Source organism: Rhincodon typus, chromosome 28 (assembly GCF_021869965.1).
Source record: "Rhincodon typus isolate 14 chromosome 28, sRhiTyp1.1, whole genome shotgun sequence".
In the NCBI taxonomy this organism is placed as follows: domain Eukaryota; kingdom Metazoa; phylum Chordata; class Chondrichthyes; order Orectolobiformes; family Rhincodontidae; genus Rhincodon; species Rhincodon typus.
This window is the reverse complement of record NC_063359.1, coordinates 39,808,053-39,827,530: the sequence shown is the minus strand read 5'-3', so window position 1 is coordinate 39,827,530 and position 19,478 is coordinate 39,808,053. Positions and strand designations below refer to the sequence as shown.

Sequence of the window (19,478 nt, the reverse complement as noted above, 5' to 3'; positions counted from 1 at the left end):
CAAGCGCTTTAATTTTACACATTAATCTCTTACATAACATTTTGTTAAAGACTTCTCAATGTCCAAATAAACCACATCCACTGGCTCCCTGATCAACTCTACTAGTTAAATCCTTGAAGAATTTCAGTAGATTTGTCAAGCGAGATTTCCCTTTTGTAAATCTGTGCTAATTGTGTCTGATTCTACCATTTTTCTTCCAAGTTCTCTGCTACAAAATCATTAATAGTGGACTCTACTATCTCCCCAACTACTGACATCGGACTCACTGGCTTATCATTTCATTTTCTTTCTATTTCCCTTTTATAAATAGTGTGGTTACATCAGCTACCCTGCAATCTGTAGGAACTGTTCCAGAGCCCGAAGAATCTTGGAAAATGACCACCAATGCATCCACTACTTCTGGGGCCTGTTCCTTAAGTACCCTGGAATTTATCAATGTTCAATCCAAACAACTTCTCCAACACCATTTCTCTACTAATACTGATTTGTTTCCGTTTTTCCCCTCTGACTAAACCCTATGTCCCCCATTTCTGGTATATTATTTGTATCTTTCTTTGTGAAGACCCAAGGCAAAGTATGAATTTAGTTTGTCAACCATTTCCTTGTTCCTCATTTTAAATTTCCCTGTTTCTGACTGTAAGGGACCTACATTAGTTTTCACCAATCTTTTTCTCTTTGAAACTTTATCAGTCAGTTCTTGTGTTCCCTGCAAGCTTACTCTCGCACTGTATTTTGCCCTTCTTAGTGAATCACTTGTCCTTCCTTTCTGACTTGCCCAATCCTCAGGTCTCTTTTTTTTTGCCAATTTGTATGCCTCTTTTTTTGCAACCAATGCTATCTCTAACTTCCTTAATTAGCCATGGTTTGGCCACTGTTCTCTTTGCCTCTTGCGTCAGATAGGAATAAACAATATTTGTAGTTCACCCATTTGCTCTTTAAATGTTTGCCATTGCTTACGCACTGTCATTCCTTTCAGTAACAGTTTCCAATCCATCATAGTCAACTTACAACTCATACCATTGTAGTTTTCCTTATTAAGATTCTGGACCCTTGTCTCAGAATCAGCCACCTCGCTCTAACTCGATGAAGAATTCTATCATATCCCCTTTTTCCCAATTCTCTATCTTCCAGTAGTTAGCCAGCACACATCCATGCAAATGTATTAATCCCAACACCATGGGCTCTCACCTTACTCAGTAGCTTTATATTCAATATCTTATCAAAGGCTTTTGGAAAGATTTAGTGATATGCTGTGTCCTGCACTGACAGTCAGTTGCATATCTTTTCAGAAACATCCCGTCTCTTTTTTGATTTGCAGTGTAAACTAGCTTTTCTATTTTTGTAGAATCTCTGTAAAAGGCAACTGTATCTGTAAATGTTTGCTCACCAATACTTTGTTTAATCTGCAAATCAACAGCGACAAAGGCTTTCATTTCTATAATCCTTTAGAGTAGTCAATGTGCTTCAGAGCAACAAACAAAATTTGATGCTGAAAGAGGCTGGTTTAATTAAAGCTTTCAAGAAAGAATTAGAATTGTATCTGAAAAGGAAGACTGTGTAGGATTACGGGTGAAGTTAGGGTGAATGGCATTAAGTGAAATACTAATTAATTGAACCAGTACAAAGAAGATGGACTGTTTTGACTACTTCCTGTGCTTTAACAATTCTATGATTGGTGTAGATAATTAAAACTTTGGTCAAAGTGGTAGGTTATAAAGGGCCTCTCCAAGGAGGAGAATGAGATTTAGGGTGGGACTTTATGACCCAGACACCTGAGGGCCACCTGTGGTGAAGTGATGAAAATTAGCAATGCTCAAAAGGCTGCCATTGGGAGGAACACAAATACCTCAGAGCGCTGATGAGTAGGACTGAAGGAGGTGAGAAGCCAAGAGACTTGAAAACTAAACCAAGTTGGTCAGTGAGCACAGCATCTGAGCATGATCTAGTGCACATTAGCAGTGAAGGTTTACGGATGACCAAGTCTACAGAAAATAGAATGTGGGGGCAGTCCTGGAATGTATTGGAATAGTGAAGTCAAGAAGTAACTGTGACTTTGAGAGTTTCATCTGTGGGTGAGCAGCTGAAACTGGGAATTGGGTGATATTATCAAATTGAAATTGGGCAGTGTTGGTGATGATGTGGTCAGGAACTCAGCTTTAGTCAAGTTTGTCGCTGCAATCTGAACAGTTTAGTTCAGCCTTTCAATTGCTGGGCAAGGGATGGAATTTGAAAAAGTGACAACTTTACCTGCTGCCCCCTCCTTGACATTATTCAGTTAGTTTAAACGTGAGCTCTGTTGCTGAGAGCATCTTGGGTGAAGTAATAACTTTACAAGGCTGTTTCATTAATATATTCCCGTGCTTTCCTCACTCATGCCTTACAAAGTTGCTGCATCTTGTTGAGGTACAATTTTGCAGGTGATTGATCACTCAAGAAAACTACCAGAGAATGACAATGCGCAGTGAACTATCAGTATCTGAGGGTTTGATCCTGGCACTGCCTCATCTCCCAGCCCTTGTTTTCTACCAGGACGTGAACAGGAACAGCAGCATTTTTGTTCCACCCTTTCACATGGGAGGTGTGGACGAACCTATTAGAGGAATATATCTGCCCACCCCTAAATCAGTGAAACTTGCTGGAGGGGACATGTTGGAGGTGGTGTTAGTGGGTGCACAGAATCTCCAGCAATACTTCACATCAACTTGATACAGAGTCTGTATCTCAATAGGAATGTTCGCCCTACACTGTGGTGCGATTCGCACACCGTATAAAATGTTCCTCACCCTGTTAAAGGGTGCAAACCCTGACTCATTATGACTAAAGCTAACAGAGCTTTACTAATGTATACATTTACAGCTAATTTGTAATTTTTGTTCATTCCTGAGACATGGGTGTTGCCGAACAGGTTTGTATTGTCCTTGAGCAGGTGGTGGTGAGCTGTTGCCTCAAACTGCATTGGTGAGATCACATCTGGAGTACTGTGTACAGCATTGGTCATCCCATTTAAGGAAGTAAATACATTAGAAGCAGTTCAGACAGTGTTTACTGAGTTAATATCCGGAATGAGTGAATTGTCATATGTTGAAAGACTGGACAAGCTGGGTTTGTATCTGCTGGAGTTTCGAAGAGCAAGATTCAACTTGACTGAAGCACAAGATCCTGATAGATTTTGACAGGGTGGATATGGAGACGATGTTTACTCTTGTGGGAGAATCTAGAACCAGAGGTAACTGTATAAAAAGAAATCTGGCAACCCATTTAATACAGGTGACAATTAGTTTCTCAGAGGCTCATGTCTTTTTAAGTTTTTTCCTCAAAAGGTGATGGAAGTGGAGCCCTTAAATATTTTTAAGGCAGATGTAGATAGATTCTTGTTATGGGAAGTGACTGTGAAGTTATCAGGGGTATGAGTCTAACGGTAAGACCAATTGGAGCACTGAGGGGCCAAATGACCTGTTCCGTGCCCTGTCTGTATGACTACCCTTGCTGCAAAGCAATGGCACAGATGGTGTAGCGAGAGGCTGAATAGGCTGGGGCTATTTTCCCTGGACTATCAGAGGCTGAGGGTTGACTTTATAGAGGTTTATAAAATCATGAGGGGCATAGATAAGATGAATAGCCAAGGTCTTTTTCCCAGGGTAGAGGAGTCCATAACTAGAGAGCATCGGTTTAAAGTGAGAGGGGAAAGATTTAAAAGGGCCCTAAGGGCAACCTTTTCAGAGGGTGATGTTTGTATGGAATGAGCTGCCAGAGGAAGTGCTGAAGGCTGGTACAATATAATGTTTAAAAGGCATCTGGATAGGATATGAATAGGAAGGGCTTAGCGGGATATGGGCCAAATGGGACTGGATTAATTTAGGATACTGGTCAGCATGGACAGGTTGGACCGACTCTGTAACTCTAAGTTTGTGTTCTTTCAGGTGAGGGTTTATGTTGAATTAAATTGAGTCTACATCACAAACAGGCATTTTGTCCTCATCAATCCCTGCCAGTGTTATTGCTCCAGAAGAGCCTCCTGCCACTCCTCTAGCACTCCCTTGTCAACATATCCTCACTCGTATGCATCCAGCTACCCCTACAATGCATCCAAGTGATTTGCCTCAACCACACTCTGTGGGAACGAGTTCCACATGCTCCCTACTCTCCAGGTTAAGAAGTTTCTCCTGAACTCCTGTTTGGATTTCTTTGTGACTATTTTATATTTATGATTCTAACTGAACCCATTCCCAAGTGGAAATATTACACTGGCTCTGTTAAACTCCTTCATAATTGAAATACCTCTGTTATAGCACAGAAACTGGTTGCTGAGTCTCATTGATCCATATCAGTGTTTATACTCCACAAAATTAAAAAAAAAATGCTGAAAATGAATTCTGGCGAGGAAACTATTAATCTGTCTTTTCTGTTTCTGAATGCTTACTGATCAGATCTGTCTTCCAGCATTTTCTGTTGTTCTCATTGGATGATACTAGACTGAACAAAAACTCCGAGACTAATCAGCTAAAATAGTGTCCACGTTGTAACAGTTGATTGTTGCTTTTTTTTTAGAAAGAAAGTTGCGCATTCCCAGTGCCACAGCTTCTGTTGTTTTCTCCATTTTAACTCTAACTTTGAGCAGCATGAAATCTAACTGAGTAACTAAAGTTAAGAGTTGCAGTCCCTCTGGGCAAATGGCCAGCAATTTGAACTTGAGGCTCCCAGTCAATGTTTTGAGTGTTAGCCTCCTGCCAGGGCATAAATCATTGCTTTGTGATTGTGGCTTCTCAAGTGGATATTTCTATTCCCAAGTGGCAGAGAGCGTTCCTCATTGGGGTATCTGTAACACTGACCTTTGAGGGAGGGGTGGTAGCAGAGTGATAAAAACTTTTCAGGTACGTTCCCTGCTTGTGTACTCTGAGTTTAGTTTTTCCATTCAGCTTTTCACCAAGGACTTGTAGTATAAAACTCATTCATAACATTGTTAAAATTCTCACATAGGAGTTCTTATCCTCCTTGCTGCTCCTTGGTCCATAACCACCTCAGATCTCGCAGCCCGCAAATCGCTGCAATCCTTTGATTCTGGCTTGTTTCTCCTGCAGCCAGAAGTGTAAGAAAAGTATTAGTCGGGGTGGTTCTTTGTATGTGTTGTGCTTCTCTATAAGACTGGTTTAACACGGTGGAATTTGAAAGGTATTTTGCAATGCCATCCCACGGCCCCTTGTTTATGTATGATGTCTTGTTAATTTTGCAGGGTGGATACTGTCAGAGCTCAAATGAAAAGAACCAGAATTTGTGGTTTTGATCCATTCCCCAGTTGCCAGTCAGTGGAAACAGGCTGAATCATCCAGTCAGCTGGTGATGAGAAAATCTTGCCACCTCTGACATTTGGGTCTTTGGTTGTAACAAGTATTTGGAGTACAGAATTGTGCTGTTCATGATCAGAGCTGCCATTGTGAATGGAGTGCCCCCCCCCCCGCCCCGCACACACACACACACAATGTCTCTTCGACAGACACCTGGTGTCACGCCTTTCATAATGCTATTGCAGCACAGACACACACGTCATTTCCAAACCTTTGAAATGACCAGATCAACTCTTTGTGCTGGGTGTGGGGTGCGGGGGTGGAGGTTGGGGGGTGGTGGTGGCGTTACGGCAGGGAGGCTAAGATCACAGCGGGATTAAAACTATCCTCTTTAAACGACAAACTTCATTTCTATAGCACCTTTCCCGTCTTTGGTGCATCCTAAAGCATTTAGAGTCTTAGAGATGTACAGCACGGAAACATACCCTTTGGTCCAACTCGTCCATGCTGACCAGCTATCTTCGATAAGTCTAGTCACATTTGCCAGCATTTGGCCCATATCCCTGTAAACTCTTTCTATTCATGTACCCATCCAGATGCCTTTTAAATGTTGTAATCGTACCACCCTCCACCACTTCCTCTGGCAGCTGGTTCCATACACGAACCACCTTGTGTAGGAAAATGTTGTCCCTTAGGTCCCTTTGAAATGTTTCCCCTCTCACCTTAAACCTAGGCTAGTTTTTGACTCCCCCCACCCTGGGAAAAGACCTTGTCTATTTACCCTATCCATGCCCCTCATGATTTTATAAACCTCTGTAAGGTCACCCCTCAGCCTCCAATGTTCTCGAGAAATAGCCCCAGCCCATTCAGCCTCTTCCTATAGCTCAGACCCTCCAACCCAGGCAGCATCCTTGTTAACCTTTTCTGAACCCTTTCATGTTTCCTTCCAAAGCAGGAAGACCAGATTGCACACAGTATTCCAATAATGGCCTAAGTAATGTCATGTACAGCCACAACATGATCTCCCAACTCCTATACTTTATGCACTGACCAATAAATGCAAGCATACCAAATGCTGCCTTCACTATCCTGTCTACTTGCAACTCCACTTTCAAGGAATTATGGACCTGCACTCCAAGGTCTCTTTGTTCAGCAACACTCCCCAGGACCTTACCATTAAGTGTGAGTTCTGCCCTGAGTTGCCTTTCCAAAATGCAGCATCTTATTTTATAGGAAATGCAGTAGCAGCGATTTGCATAGCAAGCCCCCACAAACTCAACATGGTAACCAAATCTGTCTTCATGGTATCGGTTGAGGGATCAGTGTTGAACTACTTCCAAGAGTCATTTCCCTATCCTTCATAGTAATGCCTAAGAGGGCAGATGGGCTTTAGTTTAAAGTATCATTTAAGAGGCAACATTTCTGACAATGCAGCACTGCTTCAGCCTTGCACTGGGGATGTTGACATGAAATTTGTATTGAAAGTATAAAACTAAAGATGCTCTACGATTGGAATTATCCCCAGCTTGCTAATACCATTTCATTTGAGTGATCTGGATTCTGTGTGATCTGCTACTGGAGGAGATCAGTCAGTCTTAAAATTGAGCATTTAATTTTAAATTGCAATTATCTGATTCAGATGAGGAAGTTACTACTGAACCATGGCAGACAGTGAATCTATACAGATCATTAGTTAATTGTTCCCCATGATCTAGGAGCACTGAGGCCAATTATAACACGGCAGTCATCTCAACTAAGGTCAGTTAATTTGATCTGGACCTGGGATCAAATACTATGAAATGGCAAACTATGCACCAAGATAATTTCCAATTCAAAGTCATGTTGGATTAGAAGTCAACAACAATCAGTGAGTACAAAGGTGTGTAGTGAACAAAATCTGATGTGAGTTAGGATACATGTGGCAGAGACAAACATGGTTCTGGAGGAAAGTGACCAAGACGGTGTTTGGATAGGTTTTCAGGCAAGAGGAACACAAGTGAGAGTTTGAAGAAGGCAGGTGTAGTGACAACTGGTTGCATTTTTGTAATGTCTTTAGCATTGTAAGCTAGTGATATTTCAGAATGACCTCAACCTTCAAATCTGTGTTGCAAAACTAATTTTGTGCTGAAATTACTTATGAGTCTAAAAATGAGTACAATGACCTCTGTTGTTTTGTCTTTGTTTACAGCATTACCCTGCTAGTCAGCAGCCAGGGTCGAGTTGGTTCAGACCTGGCGTGGGCTGAGGCTGCCACCTGGGCTTGAGCTAAGGAGACGGGTCAGGTGAATCTGATACAGCATGACGCAGCCAGTAAATGTTAGCGACCTGGTTCCACTGCTGGAGTCCACAGACCTGCAGGTTCTCGAGGAAGTCAAGGGGATTGTCACTGACCACCTCCGCTCAGGTGTGAGACTGGACGGGAACTTCTTTGTGGTTGAGTTTGCAGTTCTGATGAAGGTGTTCAACCACAGTCGTGTTTTTATATTTCCAGCATCTGATGTTTTTGTTTAATTTCTTACATGTGAGCTTTTGTTGTTAAAAGTAACTTCTTTTAATGTGCGTGATTCTTACAGTTTTGATATTTCTGTAAATCATCTGTCTCTAATTTGGGAGCGATCAGTGTTTGCCTTCACTCTGTCTGCTCTTGTTCATCTGCTGTTATAATTGACAGACCACTCAGTCCATCATCCCTGTGCCAGCTTTTTATAAGAACTATCTAATTGGTGTCCCACTCATTCCTCAGCCTTTGTAATTGTCCATTTGAAGTGTTTATCCAATTCTCTTTTCAAAGTTACAATTGAATTGGTTCTCCCAAACTTTCAGGCAGCACATTCAAATCATCACAACTTCTTAGATTTATATATTTCAAAAACTAAAATTCTCATCTCGCCTCTGGTTCTTTTTACCAACTATTTTAATTCCAGGCTCTCTCGTTACCATGGAAGCAAATTCTCCTCATGTACTGTGTCAAAATCTCTCCATAACCTTGATCTGACTATATCTCTTGCTATCCTTCCCTGCTCTGAAGCAGACAACCTGTGTTTCTCTGGTCTCTATATAAGCGGAGTTTTGACTTCACTGTAATCCTCTCTGCACGTTTCCAAAGTGTGGTGTTTAGAATTAGAAATAGGAACTAACCTAGGCCATTCAGCCCATTTAGTCTGCTCGGTTGTTCATGAGATCATGACTGATTTAGTAATCCTCAGCTCCAATTTGCTGACCAGTCCCCATAACCCTTGACTCTCTGGTTAAAAATCTGTCTATCTCAGCTTTGAATACACTTAATGACCCAGCCAGGACAGCTGTCTGCAGTAAAGAATTCGCAGATGCTCTACCCTCTGAGAGAACAATTTGCTCCTCTGTCTTAAATGTGTGCCTCCTCATTCTGAAATGATGTCCTCTGATCTTAGACACTCCCACCAGGGGAAACAACCTCTCCGCATCTACCCTGTCAAGCTCCTTAAGCATCTTGTGTATTTCAATAATGTCTAACCAGTGTTTTATCAAAGTTTAATGTAACCCTTCATGAGAGAAATTGGCAGCTTAATCTCCTTGGGCACTCCCCAGTGTAATATGGTGAAGTCCAATTATACCAAACTTATTAGGAACACTTGCTCTTTCATTAAAAATTCTATGTTTACCATTGGTTGTATTATTTGTCTACAGACCGTGGCCCCTTGCTGCTGAATGCTTTGGTGGATCATTATTTGGAAAACAATTCTGTGTTAGCTGTACAGATTCTTTCAGCAGTACAGGAGCCCCATGATAAGGTAATTGGGATCAACAGCACGGTGAGCTTGGAGATGTAGTGTTTTTTTAATGGGGTTGGTGAATCTCACACTATAAAAGGAGGTTTGGCAGTAATCAGATCCGACTTGCCTACCTCCATAATATTGGCTCATCTCTTTATTTATAAGAATACAGAACAAAAGAGAAATCTAAAGCATTTCAACGAGCTTCTTTATATTGTAATGCAAGAAATTGGACTGCCAGTTGATGCTATAATCCTGATGGATAGATCATGTAGAACAGAGCACTAAGGTGTGTGATCCACCAGAAGTGTCTTAAGGTTAACATACAACCTTGCAAATACAGGTAAAGTGGATTCACTTCACAAAAAGGAATGAGCTGTATTGACTGAAGGCTGTTTTATGAATGCTACCCCTTTATTTTTTAATGAAAATCTCTACAGTTGCTTTAGATCATAAATTAAGGGCCACCACAACCTGGATTCGAATTTGGGATTTAATACTTTGTGGGAGGTGAGAGCCAAATGTCTTTAATTGTGATTTCAGTATGTGTGAGTCGCTGAAATGATGTTAGGGCCTTGGCTCTGAGGGGACTGGCTGCCTTTGTACTTAACTGGCTATTTCCTTCTTATCCAGACAGTGTTAACAGGCTGTTTTAGATTGATGTATTCTCTCCAGCAGTCAGTGATCCATTTTGAAAGTTTGTTTTGTATTTTCCAGCATCTTCTGGATCGACTGAATGAGTGCATGGGAAAAGCAGCCACTCGACTCTCTGCCGTGACCTTGCTGGGTCACGTCATCCGACGTGAGCCAACATGGATTCATAAACTCTTTCGTGCACCTTTGCTGGTTTCACTACTCAAGTGTCTGAAGGTTCAGTTCACATGTTTTAAAATAACTTTGTTTCCCATTGTTTTTCTCTCTCACTGTTAATGTCTAAAATGTGCTTCGTTGATTTGCAAAAGTGTTACTGCTGGAAGTGTGCAATGGACTGCTTCAAGTTACAATTAAGCTATTGGTTAGCTTGATAAGATGTCTATTTAATTTGTTAATTCTTGACAATTCCTCCAAGTCTTTGTAACATACTTGTAATTACAAATGTGTGTAGCTCATAAATGGTTAGCTGGATGGCTGGTTTGCGATTTAGAGTTGAATTCCTTTGCTGGCTGAGTTTACCATGAAGGTCTTGCCTTCTCAACTGCACCCCTCACCTCAGGCATGGTGACTGTTGGGTTAAACTCATCATGGGTCATCTCGATGCAATCACAGGAGAGCCTATAGTTCCTCTGAATCTATGCAGCTTTCACTTATGCTCACCACCTCATACACTTTTCAGCTGATTAAATACCTTTTATGAAGTGGAGTCACTGTTATTTTGGAGGAAATACACCCAACCCGCACACAGCAAGCTCCTGCATGTAGTAGCACCATAACCAACAGCAAATTTCTTACAGAGATGTCATTTGAATGATAAACATTGGCCAATATATTGGGAAGAACATCCTTGCTCCTCTATGATTGGTGCTGTGGGATCTCTGTGTCCAATTGAGAGAGCTGGAGCCTCTGTTTAACATCTCATTTAAAAAATGGCATCTGAAGGCAGTGCTATAGTCCTGTGCTGTAATGTTGACTTATGTTATGGGCTGTGGAGTGGGACTTGAATTCACAGCTGTCTAATTGCAAGGTGAGAGAGTTTCCAGCTAAAATGTGGCCAACAAAGAATTTCTGCTGGCCTCTTGACAGAAATTCTGAACATAAGCAATTCTCTGGTTTGGAAGAGCACTATTTTTACTTCAAAAATGTACAGTCCTCTTCAGTTATTTCCCCACACTCTGGCATCTTTCACAGTCAATCCAGCGTCAGACAAAGAACACTCTCCTGAAACAGTGTTGAGGCTGTTAACATTTTTTTTTAAAAAGGAATCATAACTGGTTTGATAGATATTTGTTACATGTGGGTATGGAGAGATTAAAGAGCCATGAAATACAGAAGTACAAATCAACCAAGTCTAATTGGATGGCTTAACAGCCTTGATGGGGCTGGGTGGCTTCTGTAGTTTATATAATGCCTTGAAATGCTGGAGTGCATTTGTGCAGCTTCCTGTTTCCTGTTCGTTCCTTTTCCTCCCTGACTGTGTGTTTGAGGGCAGTCATCACATATTTTACTAACGTTCTCTTTAATGCTAATGTCTGTCTCCATTGACTCACAACTGTTGATCTTCTCTCTGCAGACAGAGACTGAAGTTGTTGTCCTCACTAGCGGACTCCTTGTGTTAGTCATCCTCCTGCCCATGATCCCACAAGCTGGGAAGCAATATCTCCTCGATTTCTTTGAAATCTTTGGCCGATTGGCTGCTTGGAGCCTACAAAAGCCAGGTATGACAATGGTGCACTGAGGTGACGTCTGATTCTGCTAGTGAAGGCTGCGCAATACAGGTCAGCAGAGATTCTGCCTTTTGTTTTCCTAGAGGACTTGGCTATGAACCCAAAACCCTTGGGATGAAAATGTCTTCTGCTGAAGGGCATTAAAGGTCTACGTTTTGGTGCTTTCAACTCTGCATATACTTGATCATTGAAAACAAAGTGGGCATACTCATCCTGGTGTCACTGACTGGTTGAGTTAAAAGTGTAATAAGTAGTTGAGGAGATGAATGATTGGATGTTTTCGTCTTAAAGCTTCATCCTAGATGTCACTCTTGCTCTATTCTCCCCTGAAAAAATTGTTTAGCATCTTTCATAACTTCAGGAAGTTCAAAAATGCCTTGTACTCAGTGAAAGACTTTTTGAAGTGTGGTCACTTTTGTACCGAAGGAAACTTGAGCTGAGTTACACATTGCAAGGTCCCACATAGAGCAGTATGATAAATGTCAAGATGATGTGTTTGGTGATGATTGAGGAATAAAACTGACTACACCAGGCAAAACTCCCCTGCAGTTCTGACATAATGCCCCGTTTTTAACGTTAACCTGAGGGAGCAAAAGGCCTTGTTTTGACAGATCAGCTGAATTAAGTGTATTCTAATTCCAGCAGCTGTCAAAGATTCTTTAGAGTCTGTGACTTGGTGTTCCATTTCTATGGTTCCCTGCCCACCTTTATATTTGTAACAAATGCAAATTAGTTCTGATGTTGATGATCTGAAACAAAGATTATAGAATGTCTGTCTGTGGTGAGGGAATCAGAATTAATGTTTAAAGTTCCTGACTATTCATCAAAACATGGTTTTGTGTGCATTGACTTTAGGAACAGCTTGCATTTATATAACATTTCATATGTTAAAACTAGCCTAATAGGTAGGTAATAATGGCTTGTCATGTGAAGAAGCAGCAGATCCTGAGACATGTACACAATAACCCAAATGATGCAGAGTTACTGTGAAGCAAATTGGTGCAAGTGGGATTAGGAAGCGGTGGGGGGAACGTCTTAATTAGTGTTTAATTTACAGTTTTGCAAATGGATTTTTCCCTGCATTTAAAATTAGATTTTGTAAAAACAAAAATGATACTTTGAATGACACTAAGGGCTGCTGTAACCCTTCAGCATATCATATTTTCTCTTCTGTATTGCTGCCAGGCCAATTGCCAGAAGTGTATCTGATCCACCTACACGCCAGTGTTTATGCATTATTTCACCGTCTCTATGGAATGTACCCGTGCAATTTTGTGTCCTACCTCCGCTCCCACTACAGTATGAAGGAAAACATGGAAACGTTTGAGGAGGTGGTAAAGGTAAGGCTTAAGTCGGATACCATTGTTTTCCAGAGTGTTTGGACAATGTAACATTGGAGGGAGAGCTAAAGGTTTGGCACTGAATGCTGTGGTTTTGCATTGGGTTTGTAAGACAGGGGGAGTTTCAAGTTTGAGGTGCTATGCTCCCTTCAGAGCAGCATGGCTCAGCGGCTAGCAGTGTTGCCTCACAGAGCCAGGGACCGGGTTCGATTCCAGCCTCGGGTGACTGTCTTTGTGGAGTTTCCACGTTCTCCCTGTGTCTGCGTGGGCTTCCTTCGGGTGCTCCGGTTTCCTCCCACAATCCAAAGACGTGCAGGCTAGCTGGATTGGCCATGCTAAATTGCCGATAGTGTCTAGGATGTGCAGGCTAGGTGGGCTAGCCATGGAAAATGCAGGGTTACACGGATAGGGTAGGGGTGGTGGGTGTGGGCGAGATGCCCTTCAGATAGTGTGGACTTGATGGGCTGAATGGCCCTTGCTTCCACACTCTCTGGATTCTATAATTTGTTGTTGAATTGCCTCTTGGTATGTGCTAAACAGGCACAAATGTCCATATGGGTGTGACATGAGAACAGCCAGAATTCTGTTTGGGTTTATATTCCAGAATAGGTCAGCACCTTCAGAAAAGGGAACAAATCTGGACGATGGTTGGAATAACAATTTCATCAGACTGTGGTTAAAGGCGAATGGCTGAGAATTAAAGCTAGGGAGTTAAAAATACCTCTTCCATGGCATGTGGGGATCAATGATGAGGACAATATTTGTTGCCCGCTACTATTTGCCCTTGTATTAAATGGCTTACTAGGCCATATCAGAGGACCTTTAAGAATCAGCCACATTACTGTAGGTCTGGAATTATATGTACGTCCAGTCAGGTAAGGATGGTAGATTTTGTTTCCTAAAAGACACAGCGGCTTTAACGACCATCTCTGATTTCATGTCCATCATTACCGAGACTAGCTTTTTATTCATTGAATTTAAATTACACCAACTGCAGTGGTAGGATTTGAATGTTGATCCCATTAAAATTAATCTGGGCCTCTGGCTTACAAGCACCACACCACTGTCTCCCCTGTACTTGATAATTAAGAAGTGAAAGTTCAAAATGTTAATTGTGTTGAAGATATTTACTTATTCTGTCCTTTTGAGATCTGATATTTAAACTCATCTGTGCAAACTATTTTTGCCCTAGGCTTGAGTTTTATTGAGTGGGAGGAGGAGTGGATGGTGTATGCATTTGTGTGTATTTCACAGTGGCTGCTTTGGCTTTTCTTCAGAGCCCTGTATGATTCTCGGGCAGCAACATGTTCTTGGTTGCCTTGATTTTAACTTTACTCCATTCCCCAATACCTGTTGCAGCCAATGCTGGAACATGTGCGAATCCACCCCGAGCTAGTGACTGGAACCAAGGACCATGAACTGGACCCCATTAAGTAAGTGATGGATTAGCTAAATGTTGAGAACTCTTGTTTGCTTCGGTTTCACTTGCTTTCTCATTTTTATATGTCAGTTTGAATTTTCAAGGAGCAATGCCCCCATTGCTTTCAACTGTGTCAAACTTAATTTCCATCTGAGCAGATTAACCTCTTGGACTATCAACACCCTTTCTCCACCGCGCCCACCACCCACCACCATTCCCCCCCCCCACCCCCCCCCCCCCCCCACTACCATCCCATCCACCATCACATAAATGCTGCTCCCTCCACGCTTCACTTCAACTCTGATGGAGCGGCATCTAGACTCAAAAACGTTAGCTTGCTGTCTCTCCATGGTTGCTGCCTGACCCGCTGTGATTTCCAGCATTTTTTGTTTTCAGCCTCATGGACTTGTTCATCCTTTCTCCTACCATTTTGGTTTGTTTTCTTTTGTATGGTCTTAGCCTAGTGTTAAAGCCAGTTTTCAAACAGCTTTGGAGAGATTGATTGCTTTGTATATGTTTGAGTCTGTGTGGTAATCAATCCTAGGACCTCTCTCTAATGATTACTGATGTCCCTTTTTATTTCTCTGTTCCTCTAAATCTAAAACAGGAACTTTACATTTGTATATCACTTTTCACAGTCTCAGAATGCTGCAAACTGCTTGACAGCTAACAAAGTACTTATGAAATGTAGTCACTGTTACAATGCTGGAAACGCACTGCAGAGTAAGGTGCCACAAAAAGCAATGGAATAATGACCAGACAATCTGTTTTCATAATGTTCATCGAGGCATGTATATCGGGCAGAACACGAGGAAGGAAGTCTCCTGTGCTTTTTCAGAAGAGTACCATGGTGTCTTCTACCTCCCAGAGATGGTAAACAGAGTCTCTGGTTAATGTCTCACCTTAAAGCTAGCATCATTAACAGTGTAGTACACCCTTAGGACTGCACTGGGACTGTCAGCTCAGATTATGGACTCAATTCTCTGGAGTGGCATGGTTTGAATAAGATCTTAGTGCAATAATGGTTAATTATCTTGTACTAGATACATACAATCAGGGATAATGGAAAGTTGCTAGCAATGAAGTATTTACAATCAAACATTTACATGACTAGAAGAGGCCATTGGTCTCTTGAACCCATTCTGGCACAATGCAAGTGTAATTTCACCAGTTCTGCTACTTCGCCCCTTCATTGTTGTCCTGCAGGTATTTTCTTTTGAAATGCCTATCCAGCTCCTTTATAGAAACCATGTTTGAACCTTTCTCAGGCAGTGTATTCCAGACCCTAATGATTTACTGCATTTTGTTTTTTAAAAACAAAATCCTCATTTTGCCTTAAGTTCTTCAGCTAGTTCCTTCGTTTCTGTTTCTTCTGATTTTCGACCTTTCTGCCGTTGCAAGCAGTTTTTCTCTCTGCACAACTCATGATTTTGAGCAGCTATAAAAGTTTCCTCTCAATCTTCGAAATGGGAGGAATTTCTTTGCAGAAGTTGTTTAGGATGTGGAACTTGCTGATTGATGTGGATGAATTTAAGGGATGGCTTATTGTCGATGTGAAAAAGAGGGGAATTAAGAGTTAATTCAAGTGTCAGGCAGCTCAGATGGACTATAAATATTGTCATCAAAGGGACAGATTGAATGGTGTATGCACTGGTTGTGCTGGTATCACAGGCTAATGTCCATACTCTGCCATTGATTTAAGAAAGTCGATGCTACGTGATGGTGACCAGGAGATGTGAGAGAACTCCCATGTTGCTTTTGGAATATCATCACAGGATCTTTTGCATCCACCCAAGCAGGCTTGGTTTAAAACCTTTTCATTTGAAAAATTCCCTCATTTCTGCACTGGAGTTGCAGCTTTGATTTTTTTTTTTTAGTGTGTGATCACGCTCTGGAGTGGGACTTGAACCTGGAATTGATTCAGAGGCAAGAGTGCCACCAGCTGAACAACAGCTGAAGCAGCCCCATGCAGTAATGGAATGTAACACAAGGATCTGCCCAGCAGCTTGTGAAATAGCCCTGAAACTGGGGACTCCAATAATTACTTTTGTAAATTCTGTGGGTTGCGGAGGAGTTGCAGCAGAGCAGATGCATGTGTTGGCCTAAGCACTAGAGATAGAAGCTGAAACTTGATCTTTACGATAAGCTGACTTGGTTGGGCACACCCTGAGGCAACAAGTTTTTAATCCTTCCATGTCAGTGAAATGCAATAATTGGCAACAACTAATTGTTCATTTTCTGGTTCTGTTGCACAGGTGGAAGCGATTTGAAACTCATGACATTGTCATAGAATGTGCCAAAGTTTCCCTGGACCCAAAGGAGGCTTCATGTGAGGAGGGTTACACGGTTATGCCTAAACATTTCTCTACACATACTCAGCATAAGCACGCTGACCACAGCTGTAGTCCATTTTCAGATTCTCAGAGTAGCTTTGGTAAGAAAGGCTATCTTTAATTAATGTAAAGTTGTGCAGAAATTGCAAAACAAACAGGCCATTAAGCTCATCTATTCTATATTGGTATTTACCTTTCTCGTCTGTATTCTGGCCTTGTATGCCCTATTACTAAACCCTTATTCGCTCTTTTCATTTAACTATTTGGCAAGCTAGTTCTTAATGTAACCTGATCTTTGGTTTTTTAAACTCTGGTGCATTCCTCAAATCCTCTCCGTGTTCCAAATCCCTTCTGTTTATTCTTGTGCCCCCTCACTCAACACTTGTTTAATTACTGTATTCAGTACTTCATTTTTGGATATCTTTAAGTCATCCAGTCATAGGAGTAGGAGTAGGCCATTCAGCCCATTGAACTTGCTTTGTCATTCAATATGATGACGGTTGATCATCCATTTCTTCGTTGTTTTCCCACTGTATCCCTTTGACTCATTTGCATTTAAAAATCTGTCAATCTCTTCTTTAAACATACTTAATGAGTAACTGTAGCCTTCTGGGGCAAAAAAATCCCAGAGATTCTCAAACCAATTTCTTAAAAATAAATCTTATATTGTGTCCCCTGATTCTAGACTCTTAGACCAGATCAAACCTGCATCTACTTTGTCTAACTCTTCAACACTTAGTGGGTTTCAGTGAAATTGTCTCATTTTTCTGAACTCTGGAGAATGTGGACTCAGTTTTCCCAATCTCTCTTCATAGGATAGTCCATTCCTTCTACCCTAGAGACAAGTCTGGTGAACCTTTGTTGCACTTTCTTCACAGCAATAGGATGTTTTCTAATCAACCTATTCAGACAAGTTATTACATACCTCTGGAGCAGGTGGTACTTGAACCCAGGCCTACCCAGGCTCAGAGTTAGGGGCACTACCACTGTACCACAAGAGACTTTATAGCAATAGACATTTTCCTAATCGTCATATTTAAGGATGTTATTACATACCTCTGAACAGTCTTTTATGGCAATACCATCTTCCCTAAGGTAGAGAACACCTATGGCCTTGTTAGATTTAACTCATCGGTCACCACCATCACCTGCACCAAAGTAAGAGCCAAGTGATGGAGCACAAACAGAAATTGCTGGCAAAGCTCAGCTGATCTGGCTGCATCTGTGGACAGAAAGCAGAGTTAAAGTTTCGGGTCCAGTGAGTCGTCTTCAGAACTAATTGTAACTAGGAAAGAGTAGGTATATATGCTGAAAATGGGAGAGAAGCTGAATAAACTATCGGTGGAGATGGAGCCCAGAGAGAGGGGAAAACAGTTGGACTCTTACTTTGGTGCAGGTGATGGTGGTGACTGGTGAGTATCTGGTAAGCAATTCTGCTTATTCACATTGTATTGTGTAGTTTTAAAGTTACAGAATGGCCGATCAGCTCAACCAGATGGAATGTATCTCCTGCAGGGGGAGTCGTGGATGTACATGCCTTACGTGAACACGTCTGGAGGAAATGTCACCTGCCACGACCTTGAGCTCTGGCCTGAGGAACTCAAGCAGCAGCTGGAGTCACTGTTGTGCATCCACTGTGCAAAGACCTACATGGAGAGCACATTTAGGGAGGTGGTCAGGCTGCATGATAGCAGTAAATAGGCACAGAGCATCCATGGAGACCAAAACCCTAGAGGACTTTCTTTATTGTTTCACAGAGCTTACTTCCTCTCTCAGTAATGTTTCCAGCTTGCTTCTGGATGGCTCCTCTTTTACGTAGATCTTAGTAAGGTATTTTTAAATCAACCTGCTCAGACATGTAAAACATTTCTGGTGGGGCTTGAAACTCCTGGCAAAGAGGTAGGGACATTACCACTGTACCACAAGATCCTTTATAATGGACTAGACTAGAACTCATTTAAAACCAGCCATAGCAAGAACAAATCAGAAACATATTTTAGAACAATACAGTTAGAGTTTCACAGCATGGAAAGAGGTCCTTCAGCAAGTCATTTTGCACCTATCTGCTCTAATCTGATTACCTAGCACTTGACTTTACAGCCTTGTATGCAATGGCTTTTCAAGCATTCATCTAATTACTTCTCAAATGTCCAAGTTTTCCCACCTCTGCCACCCTTCTAGGCAATGAGTTCAAACATCCCCCCCATTCTACATTTTCTGTAAATCCTCTCTAAACATTTTGCCCCACACCTTGAATCTATGCCCCTATGGTTACTGATCCCTCTACAATGAGACGTTTCTCCCTATCTACTCTGTTGTAAGGGCACTGTAATTAAAAAGATAATGGAGAGCAGATTAAAATATTGTTTGTGGAGAAAATAATACACCAAAGACCCCTCCTCCAGCGTCCAACGTATGTACGTAATTGTGAAAGAAAGGCATGCAGTCACAAAGTACTGTCCCTTCCACGCCCTGCTGCCTGGACACATTAATGGCTACTTTGACCAGATCCAGAAGCAGACCCATGAGAAGGTCCTCCGACTTGCCTCCGCCCCTCCCATCCGTCTCGGTACTAGGTGCCCGTAGATCAGGAGCGTGGAACTGAAGTGCGATCAACAGGGCCCGTGAGAATATACGGAAAGCAGGAAAGTACTCAAGCAGGGAATTAGGGGAGCAAGAAGGAGCCATGAAATGACCTTGGCATGTAGGGTTAGAGAGAATCCCAAGGCATTCAATAGATACATTAAAAACAAGAGGATAACTAGGAGGAGGTAGGACCACTCGATAAAGGTGGGAACTTGTCCTTGGAGGCAGTGAATGTGGGTAAGATCCTAAATGAGTACTTTGCAACAGTATTCCCTCAGGAAAAGGATATGGAGGATAGTGAGATTTCTATGGATCATGTTCATATGCTAGGACATTTTCAAGAAAGAAGTGGTGTTGATCTCTTGAAGAGCATTAAGGTGGATA

General features: G+C 41.8%; 1 protein-coding gene across 5 annotated transcripts in view; it reads left to right on the top strand.

The window, feature by feature from the left end:
* Nucleotides 1-3,126: 3,126 nt before the first annotated feature.
* The window catches only part of tsc1b (TSC complex subunit 1b), a 39,627-nt gene continuing 23,275 nt past the window's right edge, over nucleotides 3,127-19,478 (top strand). For 2 of the 5 annotated variants that reach the window (XM_020515743.2, XM_020515742.2), the window contains exons 1-8: nucleotides 3,206-3,226; nucleotides 7,471-7,686; nucleotides 8,949-9,052; nucleotides 9,752-9,904; nucleotides 11,262-11,406; nucleotides 12,601-12,755; nucleotides 14,115-14,188; nucleotides 16,431-16,609. In XM_020515743.2, coding sequence (XP_020371332.1) covers nucleotides 7,581-7,686; nucleotides 8,949-9,052; nucleotides 9,752-9,904; nucleotides 11,262-11,406; nucleotides 12,601-12,755; nucleotides 14,115-14,188; nucleotides 16,431-16,609 — 916 coding nt within the window. In that variant the 5' untranslated portion in view covers nucleotides 3,206-3,226; nucleotides 7,471-7,580. Of the gene's footprint in view, nucleotides 3,227-7,470; nucleotides 7,687-8,948; nucleotides 9,053-9,751; nucleotides 9,905-11,261; nucleotides 11,407-12,600; nucleotides 12,756-14,114; nucleotides 14,189-16,430; nucleotides 16,610-19,478 lie in introns of all 5 variants that reach the window. The other 3 variants (XM_048613772.1, XM_048613769.1, XM_048613770.1) reach the window with 3 other exon arrangements.